Here is a 16751-nt window from a genome sequence, read left to right on the forward strand (position 1 = left end):
TGTGAGAAGAGGTTTTCTCTAGAATCTGGTAATATTGTAAGCCTGTAGGCCATGTAGTTGAGTCTATTTTTGTTGTGCTGAATATAGTAGCATATCATTTCTAATAATAAAATTCTCCTTTTCCTATTGTATTTGTTTTGTCTTGGGTTGTTCCCTTATCAAGTATGTATATATCCATGGGGCACACATACACAAAGAGATAGGTATTCATCCATGGGGTGCACATAAAGAAACCAATCCTTATGGTATAAGAGATCTATATATGTCCATGGGGTGCACATATATAAACCAATCTTCATGGTTATAATTGATCCATATCTATCCATGAAGTGCACTTATACAAAAAAAAATCATGAATACAATGGATTCATGATATGTACACACACACACACAAAGATGCCACTAGGCACAAACCTTTTCAAGTAGAGATGACTAGCATAACACAATTTTATAGACCAAGTTTCTCCTTTCTCTCTCTTCTCTTTTTCTCTTGGTTCATCTAAACCAACATAAAATTGCCTAGCCTATGTCACTATTATTTTCTTGATGTCTCCTCCATGGTCCCATAGCATAACACACCTTTCTATTGGATTTTATCATGGAGTCTTATCTTATCTGTTATATATGATCTAACCCTTTTCAAGTGACGACTTGTGCTCTTGCAATAACTTTCTAAATATGATATTAGTAGTTAAGATATTTTCTCTAGCAAGTTATCTTCAATTGGTTGGCTTATATCTTAGAAAGTACTAGGAATTATCTTTAGTTATCTTTGTCATTATATATGGATGTATGAGTTAAGATCTTTATTTTGGGAGCTTATATCCTTAAAATTAGTGATACCTTATATTCTTGCAATTTTCCCATGATCTTCATATCTATCTCTTTCTACTAGTTTACCATGAACATAAAGTGGACTCATACTCTCACTAAATTAGGGGATAAATGTATTGTCTAAAAGTAAGCACCCTTAATGAATGCTCATTTTTAGGTTCATTTTAGCATTTATGGGTTCCACATTATTTCAATTTTCCTAGCCTTATTGCATCCACCACATCAATATTATTTATTAAAACTTGAGAATGACTCTAATTTCTATGCATAATTTTCCATTTATCCATCCATTTAAATAATTCATTTCCCTCTTGGCTCCATTTTATTCTTTTTTCTTGATTTCAACTCTCATCTTTCTTATTTTGCCCCAAATCTCTAAATGTTTCTCGATCCTCACAAATTTACCTTAGAATTAGTCATTTTAGGTATTGGTTGCACTTGGTGCAACCTATATTGGTATAGGTATCACTTGGGGTGACCTATACCTTGGGGGTTTAATTTCAATGAGTTTTGGGGTCCAATGCAAAGTATATCCTTTTTCCTAACCAAAAAAGTTATCCTTTGTGAAAATTAACCCCATAATCACTCTAAAAGAAGGCTTTCTCTTGTCATTTTGGCATCCATCAAAATTGTAAGAAATTTATCAATAATTTTACAAGTGTTCCTACAAGAAATCTATTGTGCATAAAAGGAACTCAAGAAAGCAAGGAGACATTCACTGAAGACATTCATCAATATTCCATCATGTATTCAAGTATTCCCTTTTGTAAATCTAACTTCTTTTTCCATATGAGTAAAATGAGTTTGTTATCAAGGAAGGAGATCTACATTCATCTATTCAAGCCTTTTTCCTTTCTTTCCTATTGAATCCAATGTTATGGAGAATTACAACATTCATCATTCAGGAGTTTGATTTCATGATTTACTATTTAGTTTATCCAAATTCCAAGCTATTGCATCAACAATTGTGACCATCTATGAAGCATAATTGCATCATTGAGATATAAGGAAATTTATGTTTTAGATCTAGATTATGCTTCCTTGTATACTTTCAATCACATTTCAAGGTTAATTCCTATATCGAGTCTTGATGAAGGCAAGTCCCTTTCCCCTGACAATTTCTCCTGTTCTCTTATGTCCAGGCACCAATTCAGAATGCATATATAGCTAAAGATCTAGGAAACCATTTGGAATAACTTTCTAGATTCACTTCTTTTGTTATGGATACTATTTTTTTTTTGGTGTATGTTGAAAAATTTAGATATTCAAGGAGTATATCCTATACTGGAGCTGAAAGGACAATCATAAGATTTGCCTATTTCGACTTTCCTATTATTGATTTTGTTGATTTTAGATATATGTAAAGTATAATTAACCTACACTATTGTAGGCCTTAGAAAGTCAACCTATACCTAGACCAAAACAAAGAGTTATATATATCAAGTTTGTGGGTTGCAGATTGGTTGGTTCAAAAATCAAACTCTTCTAAGGTTGTAATAGACAAAAAATCAACCTTCAAATGCCTTCTTTTTGTTTCATTTTCATGTGTATGTTGGAAATCTGATTGAAAAGATCATTGTTGAAGGTCAAAGAGGGAGATTGTTGTTAAAAGAATGTTTTCAGTCATTGTTTTGTCATTGATGTCAAACCTACTATTTGTAGGAATGACAATTGCTTATAAGATCTAAGTACTATCACTTAGTTGATTGATGAAGAGGATTTGATCAACAAGATGTAACAAGAGCACCTAAGGGAAAGGTCAAGTTATGGTTTTGTAATGAAGTGACGGGATTAGCTAAGACAGTGGTTAAATGATGTATTGATAACATACTTGAAGATACAGAAGTTGGCCACACTTAGAAACACTAGAAGTATAAGTTGTAGCAAAGTTGACTACAAAGCTTAAACTAAGATTATTAGTGGGTGTCAAGCAAGCTAGTTTAAGCTGAGCAAATTCTCAATTATAGCCGAGAAAAAAGAAAATCTTAGTGTGCGTTGAGTGAAGTTCAAGTGCCGAGCAAAGTAATAGGTGCCAAGCATCAAAAAATCTTAGTAGGTGTTGAGTGAACTTCAAGTGCTGAGCATCAGTAAAATATAGTTAATGTCAAGTAACACAATATGTGCCAAGCACCAAAATTTCAATAGTGTCAAGCTACTGCATTATTGGAAATGAAAAAGATTCGCTGAATCTGAGCCGACAAAGTTGTTACCTTGAATTTTGTGAACTAGTTGAAGGATAAGGATGATGAGCCGGTGGCACATAATTCTATATAAATCATTTTTGAGAAAATTCAAGAGGATTCTTCATGATGTTTCTAGAAGAAACAAAATATGGGTTAGATTCAATGAATCCTACCTAATCCATATAGATTGAAATTAAAAGAGGGAAGAATCAAGCAGGAAAAGGAACTCTAAGACTTATATTTAATGAGTCACAGACCAAGAAGCAAGAGTTGCTGGTGTGCCAAATTGCGAAGTGGTTGAAAGGGTGTCAAGGAGAAGACATTTAGGAGAAGGAAGACCAAAGTTCAGAGACTTTGCTTTGATAAGTGGTCAGAAAGAGAGGATTGCACTAGTGCATTGAGCATGGAGACTCAAGGAGACAAAGAGTGAAAGGAGGGCAAGCTGTCAGAGTTGTAGAGACTGAAAGCCAGACAATGTTATGATCTGAGAAGTGATATGAGATTTGCAAGTTAAGTTGTATTCTATAATTAGGTCAAAACCCCTTATTGTTACTCTCTAGCAATTGTATCAGTTAGGGTAGAAGAAAATCCTATGGACTTAGGTTGGTTTAATAGCCATTTGTAAATCCTTTAACAAGGTGACATTCCAAGTGAATGTTCAAAAGTCCTCTAACTAGGCCCACTTCTAACAGGGTGGTTAAATCCTTTAACAAGGTCATATTTAATAGTGTGTTGTAGCCTTTAACAAGGCAGGCCTTTCACAGGGCATCACTTTAGAAGGGTGAAAATTGAGTAGCATGTTACTAGTGATTTTTTCAAAATTGAGTTTCCAAGTAAATTATTGTGTTATGTGTTGATCCTTTTATGTGTTATGTTTGCATGTTGATAGACAATAACTTGTTGAATGGGAAGGTTTAAGCTTGGATGAACAAATAGTTAAATGGGCACATTTTACTCGATGAAAAGTTTGAAAACCTAGCCAGACCTCTTACTACAGATGATTTGAACAAAAGGAAGGAGCACAATCAGACAATGTTGGAGATTGCCTCTACACTTAGTTATGCTGAATTTGATGACATCAAAGGATGTGATACTGCATTCAAGATGTGGAAAGCCTTGTCAGACATCTATGGAGGAGATTGGAATGTTCAAAGAGCAAAAAGAGAAAGCCTTAGAGGAAAGTTTGATGACATGAAGATGGAGGAAGGTGAAAATGTTGCTCAATATGATGCTATAATGAAAGAAGTGGTAAGTGCAATAAGAAGTCTAGGTGGTCAATTAGAAGAAGAGACTATCAACAACTACTTGAGAACCCTGCTTCCTATCTATGCCATTAGAGTTTCAGCCATCCAAGAGCTAAGGTGTGTACAAGGAAACACACTAACCTTTGAAGGAATAGTGGGAAGACTTACTGCATTTGAACTGTCAAACTTTGACAACTATAGACCTAAGAACCTTGATGATGGAGAAAAATATTGCTCTAAAGTACCGAAGAGAAGCTATAAGTACTGTTGTTTACACCTTGAATAGAGTCCAAGTCAAGAAAGATACAAATGCAACACCTTTTGAATTTTGGTATGGTCACTCACCTAATGTAAAACATTTCAAAGTCTTTGGTTGTAAATGCTATATTCTTAAAGATACTAGAAATGGTAGGTTTGATGCAAAAAGTGATGAAAGCATATTCTTTGGATACTCCACTAGAAACTAAGCATATAAGTGTTTGAATACTAACACTAACAAAATTGTGAAGAGTGCAAATGTAAATTTTGATGAGCATGCAGAAGTCCAAGTTGATGAGTCCAAGCAATCAGAAGATTATAGATATTTTGTATACTTCTATGAATGAATGACTGTTGAAGACAATGTTGCCAATCAAGTTGGGAATCAGCAACAAATCTCAGTATCAGCCGAGTCACAACCAGTGAATGCTGAGCTACATTCAAAAGCCAGGTTGCAGAATGAAGAAAATGCACATTCTGACTCTAAAAATAGTATACATGAAAGAAATGATGAAGCACTAGATGAAGAAGAGCAAAATGACTCTGAAGTTGAAGGATCAAACATGGAAAGAAGGACAAAACCAAGATTAGCCAAGTATGTGAGAAGACATCACCCTACAGAACAAATCATTAGTGATAAGAATGCCAAACCAATGACAAGAAACAGACTCGGCAATGAATCATGCTTGCTAAGCAAGGTTGAGCCCAAAACAGTGAAAGATGTACTACAAGATGATGACTGGTATAAAGCTATGGAAGAAGAGATTGACCAGATTGAGAAGAAAAAAACTTGGACCCTAGTTCCTAGACTAGCTAATGAGAATGTAATTGGTACAAAATGGGTGTTTAGGAGCAAACTTGATGAGAATGGTGAGATAACAAGAAACAAAGCCATACTAGTTTGCAAAGGCTATGCACAAGAAGAAGGACTGGATTATGGGGAAACATTTGCCCCTATTACAAGAATGGAAGGAGTAAGAACATTACTTGCATATGCTATCTACAAAGGATTCAAAGTCTACCAAATGGATGTGAAGTCTAGTTTTTTGAATGATATACTGGAAGAATAAGTTTACATAAAACAACTAAAGGGTTTTTTCGATGACAACAATAAGGATATGGTTCACAAATTGCATAAGGCACTTTATGGTTTGAAGCAAGCACCTAGAGCATGGTATGAGAGACTGTACAAATATCTTGTGAAGATAGGGTTTGAGAAAATAGATGACAATAGTAACCTGTACATCAAAGCAGAAAAAGGTAAAGACATTTTAATATATGAAATCTTTGTTGATGATATATTATTTGGAGGAAAAGATGTTCTATGCAAAGATTTTGTTGATCAAATTGAAACATGAGTTTGAAATGTCAATGTTTGGAGAAATCAAATTATTTGTTGGATTACAAGTACATCAATTGAAGCATTGCATATTTGTGACCCAATCCAAACACATCAAGGAGATACTCAAAACATATGGATTAGAAGACTCAAAACCAATCAACACACCAATGGTGACAAGACATAAGTTATCCAAGAATGATGAGTCAGCTAAAGTGAACTAAAAAATGTATAGATCAATGATTAGAAAGCTATAGTATGTTGTACATAGTAGACCAAATATTACATTAGCTATTGGAATAGTGGCAAGATTTTCTGCAAATCCAAGAGAAAATCATTTGATGGCAGTAAAGAGAATACTGAGGTACCTGAAAGGAATTGATGACTATGGTTTGTATTACAAGAGAAGTGAAAATTTTGAGCTAAGAGCCTACACTGATGTAGATTGGGGAGATAATATTGATGACAAAAAAAGCATCAATGGAGGAGAACTTTGTAGGGCCCATTTGCCGTTGCACCAAAAGCCATGACTGTTAGTGAACATGGAACACCACATAATTAACCACTTGTGGGTAGGGGAGTGCGTCGCATCACCCAACAATCTCCCCCTCGACGTGCATACCAGGTGCTTACGTGGGTCGAGAAGGCACCGAGGAGATTTGAACCCATGACCAAGCCAAAACCAGGCTCTAATACCAATTGTAGGGCCCATTTGCAGTTGCACCAAAAGCCATGACTGCTAGTGAACATGAAACAACACATAATTAACCACCTGTGGGCAGGGGAGCGCGTCGCATCACCCAACACACTTTTCTTGGGTAGAAAATTGATTACAAACAAAAAGTAGAGTTGTACCTCACAATCTACTGTAGAAGCTGAATATGTTGTAGCTGCTATCAATTGCACTAATATTCTATGGATCAAACATTTGATGCAAGGTATGAAGGAAGAGGTAAATGAGCCTGTGATACTTTATTGTGATAATACAAGTGCTATCAACATATCAAAGAATCCTGTAATGCATGCCAAAACCAAGCACATTGCAATCAAGTATTACTATGTAAGAGAATTGGTGGAAGACAAACAAGTGAAGATGGAATATGTTAGCTTAAAGGAACAGATTGCTGACATCTTCACAAAAGCACTATCTAAAGATGCTTTTGAGTATCTTAGAGGTAAGTTAGGGGTGATACCCCTAGCCAAGGTTATTTAAGATAAAGCAAGATTGCCATGCATCAATTGATTGTTGAAATATTACACATTGATGTAGAGGATACTTACTTTGGAATTTTTCCTAAAGTAATTGAAGCGATGAAATTCCAAATCAATCACAAGCAAGGTGATAGAGGGAGAAATTGAATGAACCTATAAATGTTGTATTTACATGTTAAGATGCTAAAATAATATGTCTTTGGCAATGTTGTCAAAGAGGGATAAATAGTAAGAAACTAATCAATAGTGTGAGGGAGAAATAGGATAAATGATCAACAGTTGAGGGAGAAGATGAAGAAGTTGATCAGAAAATATGGACAGAGAAAAGAAATAGCAGAAGATGAGCAATGCATATAAAGGGAGAGAATGTAAGAAAGGATACATCAGCTAAGAGGGAGAAATAGATCAAGAGAAGGAGAACAAAAGAGGAAGAAATTGTGTAATCCAACACAATTTCCTTTTGGCATTTGACTTACTATTCTAACCTAGTTAGTATGGTTGAATAGTTTAGTCTGATGGTTGATCAGTTTGGTTTGCCATAAATGCCAAAGAGGGAGATTGTTGTTAAAAGAATTTTTTCAATCATTGTTTTGTCATTGATGTCAAACCTGCTATTTTTAGGAATGACAATTGCTTATAAGATCTGAGTACTATCACTTAGTTGATTGACGAAGAGGATTTGATCAACAAAATGTAACAAGAGCACCTAAGGGAAAGGTTGAGTTATATTTTTGTAATGAAGTGCAAGGATCAGCTAAGACAATGGTTAAATGATGTATTAATAACATACTTGAAGATACAGAGGTTGGCCACACTTAGAAACAGTAGAAGTATAAATTGTAACAAGGTTGACTGCAAAGCTTAAACTAGATTATTAGTGGATGCTGAGCAAGCTAGTTTAAGCCGAGCAAATTCTCAATTAGAGCCGAGCAAAAGGAAAATCTTAGTGTGTGCCGAGTGAAGTTCAAGTATCGAGCAAAGTAACAGGTGTCGAGCATCAAAAAATCTTAGTAGGTGCCCAGCATCAGTAAAACACAGTTGATGTCGAGTAACACAGTATGTGTCGAGCATCAGAATTTCAATAGTGTTGAGCTGTTACATTATTGGAAATGACAAAGATTTGTCAAATCTGAGCTGATAAAGTTGTTACCTTGGATTTTGTGAACTAGTTTTTTGTATAAACCATTTTTGAGCAAATTCAAGAGGATTTGTCATGATGTTTCTAGAAGAAACAAAATATGGGTTAGATTCAATGAATCCTACCTAATCCATACAAATTGAAATTAAAAGAGGGAAGAATCGAGCGGAAAAAGGAACTCTAAGACTTCTATTTAAGGAGTCATAGACCAAGAAGCAAGAGTTGTTGGTGTGCCAAATTGTGAAGTGGTTGAAAGGGTGTCAAGGAGAAGGAAGACCAGAGTTCAGAGACTCTGCTTCGATGAGTGGTCAAAAAGAGAGGATTGCACTAGTACATTGAGCATGGAGACTTAAAGAGACAAAGCTTGAAAGGAGGGCAAGTTGTCAGAGTTACAGAGACTGAAAGCCAGGAAATGTTATGAGCTGAGAAGTGATCTGAGATCTGCAAGTTAAGTTGTATTATGTAATCAGGTCAAAACCCCTTATTGTTACTCTCTAATAATTATATTAGTTAGGGCACAAGAAAATCCTATGGACTTAGGTTGGTTTAATAGCCATTTGTAAATCCTTTAATAGGGTGACATTCCAAGTGAATGTTCTAAAGTCATCTAACCAGGCCCACTTCTAACAAGGTGGTTATATCCTTTAACTAGGTCACATTTAACAGTGTGTTGTAGCCTTTAACAAGGCAGGCCTTTCACAGGGCACCACTTCAGAAGAGTGAATATTGAGTAGCATTTTACTAGTGGTTTTTCCCAAATTGGGTTTCCACATAAATTACTGTGTTATGTGTTGATCCTTTTATGTGTTATGCTTGCATGTTGATTTACAATAACTTGTTGAATAAGAAGGTTTAAGCTTGGATGAACAAATAGTTAAATGGGCACATTTTACTTGATGAAAAGTTTGAATAGGACATTTGGACCTTGAATAACTGATTCACCCCCCCCTCTTAGTTATTCTAAAGCATTTATAACAGTCTACACATTCCTACTCTTGTATCTTGCATTCTATGATATATTAGATTAGACATGTTGATGTATCTTGTTAGTGATAATTCCCTTAGTCATTAGCATATATCCCTCACAATATTATTTTCCTACCCACATAAGGAATATCCTAAATCCCCTTTGGCTCAATCTTGCACTTGTATCCCTTCATCCTTTTGGGTTGTATAGATCAAACTTGGCCTAACTGTCACCTTTTAGTATTCCAATGTATGAATAAAGTGGTTGCATACCATTGATAACCATTTTATACTATACATTTTTATTATATTTTGTCATACTTTGTTAAGACCTTTTGATTCTTAAACATATTGTGATAAACCCATTATAATAATTTATATGCATGATAAAATAGTATACATAATAGTATGCATAATATGTATAATTCTATATATTATGGTAATTAATTCTACCTTTATGATGTTTTAGGATAATTGGTACATCTATGTATCTTTCTTGTTCTTCACTAACTTGGAACCCATAAATGGTGAGCTATAGTTTTGGATTGTTATAACTATTATAATGGAGAGGACACACTCAAAGGTGAAAACTAATGAACCTTTCTTCAATAAGATGGTTTCATTGGACGCTACTTCCATGCATATTGTAATTGGAGACTTTGTGACTGGCAGTGATCATTGAACTAGGTGAAGGTGTTGAATTTCATTCTAGCTCCATATTCTTAGCATTGGTAAAGTAATTGCTTTTATTTAGAATAATTCAATTCCTCTTAAAGGATGACACGTATGAACACAACTTGATTAACATTAATGATTATTGCTCTTAAGATTTCATATAAAATCTAGAACGGTCTTATGAGTGACAGTTCAAATGTTTTTAGATTTGTTTTGAGATCACATTCTATAATATAATCTATTGTTATTTTGTACTTTTTAATGATAATATAAGTGGATGACTACCTTCAGTAAATAAAGACTTTGATTTAGTTCAAGGTTATGAACCCATAAGCAAGGGTCATTTAAGGTGATGTAACTTTATGTTAAAGTAGATTAGTTAACTACTTATTTTATTGATGGAACATTGCTATCAATTCTCTTATGGAATCCTTTTTTTAAAAGTTATTGAAAAGTTGACTCAATGTACTTTCCAATGAAACTGATGAATTTGTTACTTCTATTATTTTGTGCCATTTTTTTATCAATTGAAGATAATTCTTCATTTTTTGCTCTCGAGTCATACTTTTATCTTAGATTGCCCAATTTTGGCAATCTCAATAAAAGAAAGTTTTGAAGAGTTTTAAATTGAAGATTTGTTTGCTATAAAGTTGGTTAACTACCCAATATAGGAGCACAAACCTTAGGTTGAACCTCTTCAACTAAGAGTCAAAGACCGAGAGGTATCAATTTCTCCAAATTCCCTTGAGACACAATCCCCTCATCCTTTATGATACAAAACCTTACACTTAACATAACTTGATCCATACTCTACTATTAAGTAGTATACTCTTAAAGAACCTTGTGATATTTCTACCAGTGTAGTTCTTGAGTGAAACTGATTGACCCATGTTTCATGAGTAGTGAATTCATTGCTATGGATTTAAGTATGTAGTTTTTAAGTCAAACTCATTGGCCCATGTTTCATGAGTAGTGGAATCAAACTAATTTCCATGTTTCATGAGTAGTGGATCAAGCTCATTGATCCATGTTTCATGATTAGTGGATCAAGCTCATTGATCCATGTTTCATGAGTAGTAGATTCAAACTACTCATGATACATGAGTCAATGAGTTTTGACTAAAAAACTACACATATATCCACACTCATTGACCCATGTTTCGTGAGTAGTGGATTCACAAATGCACTACTCATAAAACACGAGTCAATGAGTTTAACTAAAAAACTACAAAATTATCAACTACTCATGAAATATGGGTCAATAAATATGACTCAAAATCCTACACAACTAAATCCTTATAGCAATATCACAATTTAAGTTATTGTTAACAATGTCCAATGATTAACTTGAGTAACATCCAATGCTAACTCGACTCACATCCAATGCTTGGTGTCGCTATCCTCATTAAAAACTTACATTCATTGATTGAACTACTCAAAACGCAAAAAGTGAAGTCGTTGATCATTTAAAGAAATCAGGGGATGTAGGATAAAGGTAATAAACCTGCCTCCTCATTCCTTGGCCTTTATTGCACATTTCAATCCCCCCTCATTCCGATTTACCCACAACTCCGGACAGCACACCTCCCCACGCGATCCGCACCTGCAACAACTCTTCCCGACCCTCATTGATTCATCCCATCTGCAATACCCACGTCCTTTCTTGTTTGTGTCACACAAAAAAACAGAAACAAAATGGCCCTCGAGCTGTATAAGAACTACCCAAGAACACAGATAGATTAACTTCTGTTTATGCAAGCAAGGGAATCATGGGATTTGCACACCCTGTCGAAGACTCCAATGCAGAGAGCCTGTTCGGCGGCCTGTCAAGCGAAGAATTCTATGAAAAACATGGCGTAATCCACCGGGACGCCTTGATGCAGAACAAGCGCGGAATGAACATTTTCACTCAATCATGGCACCCGAAAAATGCCCTTCCTTTGAAGGGTCTGGTCGGGGTCGTTCATGGCTTCACGGGTTCAACCAACTGGCTCCTGCAGCTCACCGCGATCGCCATTGCGAAGCACGGTTTCTGCGTTTACTCGCTCGATCATCAGGGCCATGGATTTTCCGAGGGTTTGCGGGCTCATATTCCTGATATAAACCCTGTTGTAGATGACTGCCTGCAGTTTTTTGACTCCGCCCGGGCTTCGAACCCGGGGCTGCCGGCCTTCTTGTATGCGGAGTCTCTGGGCGGCGCCATTGCGCTGCTGATTCATCTGAGGCAGAGGGATGTTTGGGCTGGTGCGGTGCTCAATGGCGCCATGTGTGGGATTTCGCAGAAGTTTAAGCCCCCTTGGCCGCTCGAGCACCTTCTGTCGCTCGTGGCTTGGGCTGCTCCTACGTGGGAGATTGTACCTACCAAGGCTTTGCCTACGGTTTCATTTAAAGTGGAGTGGAAGCGCAGCTTGGCCATCAAGGATCCACACAGGTCGACATTTTATTTTAAGAATTTTATCATTTTTCTTTTTCGTTTTATGTTTAGATTTTGTAGTTTCTCTTGAGAAATTGAGGCTGTATTTGGCAGAATTTGAGTGAATGTTGTTTTGATGTTTTACGGGAGGCTATCCGCTTTGTTTCCTTCGGAATATGTGGCGATAATTTTTTCCTTCAGAAATTGAATTCCGCCTTGTTTTCTTGTGAAATTTAGGCGGTGTTGTTTTCAGAAATTGAGTGAATCTTGTTTTGAATTCTTACAGAAAACAATCCGCCTTGTTCACTTGAGTAATTGAAGTGGCGATTTTCTTCAGAAATTTAAAGAATCTTGTTTCGATCTCTTAGAGAAAACAGTCCACCTTGTTCTCTTGAGAAAACAAGGCTATGTTTTGTTGAGAAATTGAACAATTATTTTATTTGAAGTGACGAATTTTCGAGGAAAAGATTAGTAAGGGCGGGGATCTGATGGAAGGGGCTAGGAACTAGATCACCTACTTTTGAGGCCCAGGAAGTCCAGTCCATTTTATAAAGTTTTAAATAGTAAACCTGTTGAATCTTCGAAATGCTGTGCAATTTTATGTTATTTTTAATTGGAGCTTTTGGAATTCACTGTGGAAATTTAGTCAATATCGACTTTTCGAATTAAACTATGCCATCAAATGATAGAAACATTGAAGAAGAGTCTGTCCATTTAATGGGGCTAAAGTTCTTAAGCTGCTGTTCGGAACATTTGATATTTCAGAAAGCTTCTATGCAACTGTTTGTTTCAGTAGCCTTTGGGAAAATCCATCGGAAGTTTGCTAACATTGATGACTGTAATAAAATCGGTCAGCCATCATCAGGAGCGAAATGATGATTGCAGTAATAACTTTGCTGGAGGAAACGATTTTAAGGGCCGGATCTAGGACTCCTTTTTTTGTTGCGTCGGAGGTTCCGTGGATTTTATTGAATGGTTAATATGAATCTTTAAAAAGTTTCGCAACTGTTTGAGTGGGAAAGATCTGTGTGAATTTTGTAAATGTTTTCGGAGCAGATCTGTTCGAAGAGAGCTGATGATCACAGCAATCTTATAGCTAGTAAAAATTAATTCTCATTTTGTTCTTGGGATAATGGTAGAAAATTAGGCAAAGCTCTATTTAGTGGGATCTGAGACTAGCTTTGTCGAAGACGACGATTTATTTTATTGTGAACCTTCTTGGCCTGCCAACGAACTATTTCATTGTTAACCTTTTTGGCCTGGCAAAAAGGTTTGTCTGACGTTTCAGCTGCATACACGTTATTACGGAATCCGTTGCCTCATTATGGCTGAATGACTGAACCAAAAGCGCCAGGCGAGTGATATTCTAAGAATTTGTCAGATCAATTATTGTCCTCCTCAGAAATTGAGGAATTTGCAGATACAAAAATATCTGAAGGAGAATTGAAGTTAATTTTAATATTCACAGTTATTGAAAGTTTTTCTGCAACAATATTATCTTATAGAAACTGAGCTCAATCTTCCTCTCTGTTGATGTGTTGATAAAGGATTCTTGCATATAAAAATCTTTACAGTCAATTTTCTCTAGAGATTCTTATTTTGAGAGGGAAAAAATATATCAGTGGCCTGTGCGAAGATCTTGAGCAATTTATCTTGTACAAACTATTTAGTGAATCCTACATTGAAACTTTTACCTGTTGGAGGACAATTCGGTCAAATCTTTTAGTAGTCAATTACCATTTCGTTGGAAATATTTTGAGGTGTTTTTTTTTTCTACTGTTGATTGAATTCTTAAAATAATAAAAAGGAAAAGGATTGTGTTGGGGAAACTGCTAGTGTCTGTGTGTGATTGACAGAATATTGATTTAAGGCTCATGATTTACTATTATGTTGCAGGCTTTTGCCTAAGATAAATTATTGTAATATGAAAAGAAAGGTGGATCTTTCATTTATTTTCAGAAAGACTGACAAACAGTAGCCACTGATTTATTCCCACACAGGTCTATGTCGCGGCCACGTGCTGCCACAGCACTGGAGCTCCTCAGGATTTGTGGCGAGCTACAGACCAGTTTCAATGAGGTCACATTGCCTTTGCTGATTGTGCATGGATCAGATGACGTGGTCTGTGATCCAGAGTGTGTCAGAACATTGTATGAGAAAGCTGGGAGTGAGGATAAGACACTCAGGATTTATGAGGGCATGTGGCACCAGCTGGTTGGTGAATCGAATGAAGATGTGAGCAAGGTTTTCGGAGAAGTTTGTGATTGGCTTTGTGAACGGGCTGATAAGGCCAGACAAGTAGAATAATGGTGTACAGGTTTGTGAATGTCAACATTGTATGCATGATTATGTCAATATAGAAAACTGGTGGGTTTGAATCAAAAAATATGGTTGTTTGTTTTACCAATTTATGAGGAAATGGTATTCCATAGATATAATGGAATTGCTGCAATGATATCTGTTGGTAAAGAAAAGATAACAATTCACAAGCAATTTGATTTGCCTGATCTTTTTGCTTTATCATTTGTACTTTCATGGATGAAGATGTAAATGGATCCTAATAATACAGTGTAAGTCATTGTAGTACCAAGTGACTTGGTAAAGTTGTCCTGATGACCTAACACGATCTTATGAATTTAAGGATTTTTTTTATCACAGAGGAGAAACAACATGCTAATGCACATTTTATAAAAGGGAGAGTGTACACAAATTTAAGAAAAGCTATATTACAGAGATTGTTCTTTCTTGTTGAGGATGGATCTTTTAGGGTCAATGTACGTGAATTCCTTTCGCCTGTGCTAATTCAACCACGCCGAGGAGAAAAGACAAAGTGGCCAATTCACCAAGTATCATACGTATGGATATCTAGCTCCATCTTCACTTGAGATGAATATATCCATCAAATCGTCTTCATTTGGACTTTCAGCAACTTTGTTTAACACTTGATTTTCTTGCCCTATCCAAGCAACCGAATGATGCTCATATTTCAAGGAAATTGATTGAAATAGTGCTTGTTTTCATTTATTTCCCAATTTTATTGTCCATATGATTAACCTTAATCTGTATATTTCTTACATGCTCGTTGATTTCTTAATAAATTTTGGGCATCTACATAAGTTGGTGTTCTACAGGTTTTGGCTATCCAGCCATGAAAACAGTATTTTCTATATACATTTTTACACCTCAACTGGAAAAAAAATGAAGTCCTCCCTTTGTATGTTATGGTGGTTACATAGTCACTGCCATGTCCCACGTGTTCATGGGCTGTGACTAAATAGAAAGGTATTTATATCATAACTTTTCTTAACGAAGGTCAAAATTAATAAAAAGTAACTAAATAAGTGTTAAACCTGTTATCATAGCTTGATAATACATGTATAAATACATAGCTTTTATATTATTATATTTTCTTTATTAATTTTTGATTTAATTAACAAATAAAAATAATAAAATAACAGTCTTATTATGCACAAATATTATGCTGTTTAGCCACAACCTATGCATGCTTTTTTCACCGAAGTGCCATTTCTCCTCAACTCACCAATTAATTCTCAACTGCATTTGCAGGTGGACCCATAATGCAGTCATGGCCGCTGCCTGTAGAGAAACCACACCTGATCTTGTCAGTAGAGCAATTGGAGTTTCAGTCTTCACTGTAAATATTTGCCTCCATTTCAAGCCAAGATGAATTGTTGTTCCAAGCTTCACAATCTCAGTGCAACAATTGCATGATTCCCCGTACCAAGGCAGACATATTAGTGTACCGAGCATTGTAATGCACCACTTGCATGATTAAAACTAGACCCCAAAACCACACATTGTACATTCCTGTGCGACAAACAAAACAAACTTGTTTTTTCTGGTAAATGACTTGTAATACACTCTTTATAATACCCACTAATAGATATTATCACCATTTATAACCTTATTAGTGGCTGGTATGCGTTCATACGCGCGTACTGTTACAAGAATAGGATATGTGTGGGTACTGACATGTATATGTACTTGCAAGTATTTAAAGAGATATTTAGAAATTTTAAAAGTAAATACATGATATTTAAAGTAAAAAATAATAGTCATAGAGATAAATAGAGATAAATGTCAAACGTCTATTGATAACTAAATATAAAATATTGATCTTTATCTGTTGACAATTAATAGTCATAATTAAGTGTGGGGCAGAAAAGTATCTAGTTTTTTTATTTTTTTAAAGAATTGTAGCATTCTCAGTTTTTGGGAAAGTTTTTTTATTTTTATGGTTTTTTGTTTTTCTAGTATCAATTAATTGCAAGCATTTAGCTAAGTAGTTGGAACAAAATTTAGGAAGACTATACCCTGATATATGACTACATGACTACTGTCCTGAATAATGAAGGGTTTATAATTGCTTTTAATGGATGATTTTTAGTTGTAGAATAACATTAGTCTTTTATAGTTAATTGCATGTGTTTGGTGTTTCCATTGTGATTTATAATTATTTTTACACTTT

General features: G+C 35.4%; 1 protein-coding gene across 3 annotated transcripts; it reads left to right on the plus strand.

The window, feature by feature from the left end:
* The first annotated feature begins 11370 nt into the window (after window positions 1-11370).
* LOC149528781 (caffeoylshikimate esterase-like) lies at window positions 11371-16190 on the plus strand. 3 transcript variants are annotated; one of them, XM_089811901.1, is made up of 3 exons: window positions 11371-12280; window positions 14263-14579; window positions 15830-16190. In XM_089811901.1, the coding sequence occupies exons 1-2, from the start codon at window positions 11619-11621 to the stop codon at window positions 14567-14569; spliced, it is 969 nt and encodes a 322-aa protein (XP_089668027.1). In that variant the 5' UTR covers window positions 11371-11618; the 3' UTR covers window positions 14570-14579; window positions 15830-16190. The 3 variants fall into 3 exon arrangements, with proteins under 3 accessions (XP_089668027.1, XP_089668028.1, XP_089668026.1); XM_089811902.1 differs by lacking the exon at window positions 14263-14579; XM_089811900.1 differs by lacking the exon at window positions 15830-16190 and having other exon boundaries at window positions 14263-14917.
* The last annotated feature ends 561 nt before the right edge of the window (window positions 16191-16751 follow it).

This window comes from Cupressus sempervirens, chromosome 11, assembly GCF_028749045.1.
Source record: "Cupressus sempervirens isolate cs-2001-9-10 chromosome 11, ASM2874904v1, whole genome shotgun sequence".
Lineage (NCBI taxonomy): Eukaryota > Viridiplantae > Streptophyta > Pinopsida > Cupressales > Cupressaceae > Cupressus > Cupressus sempervirens.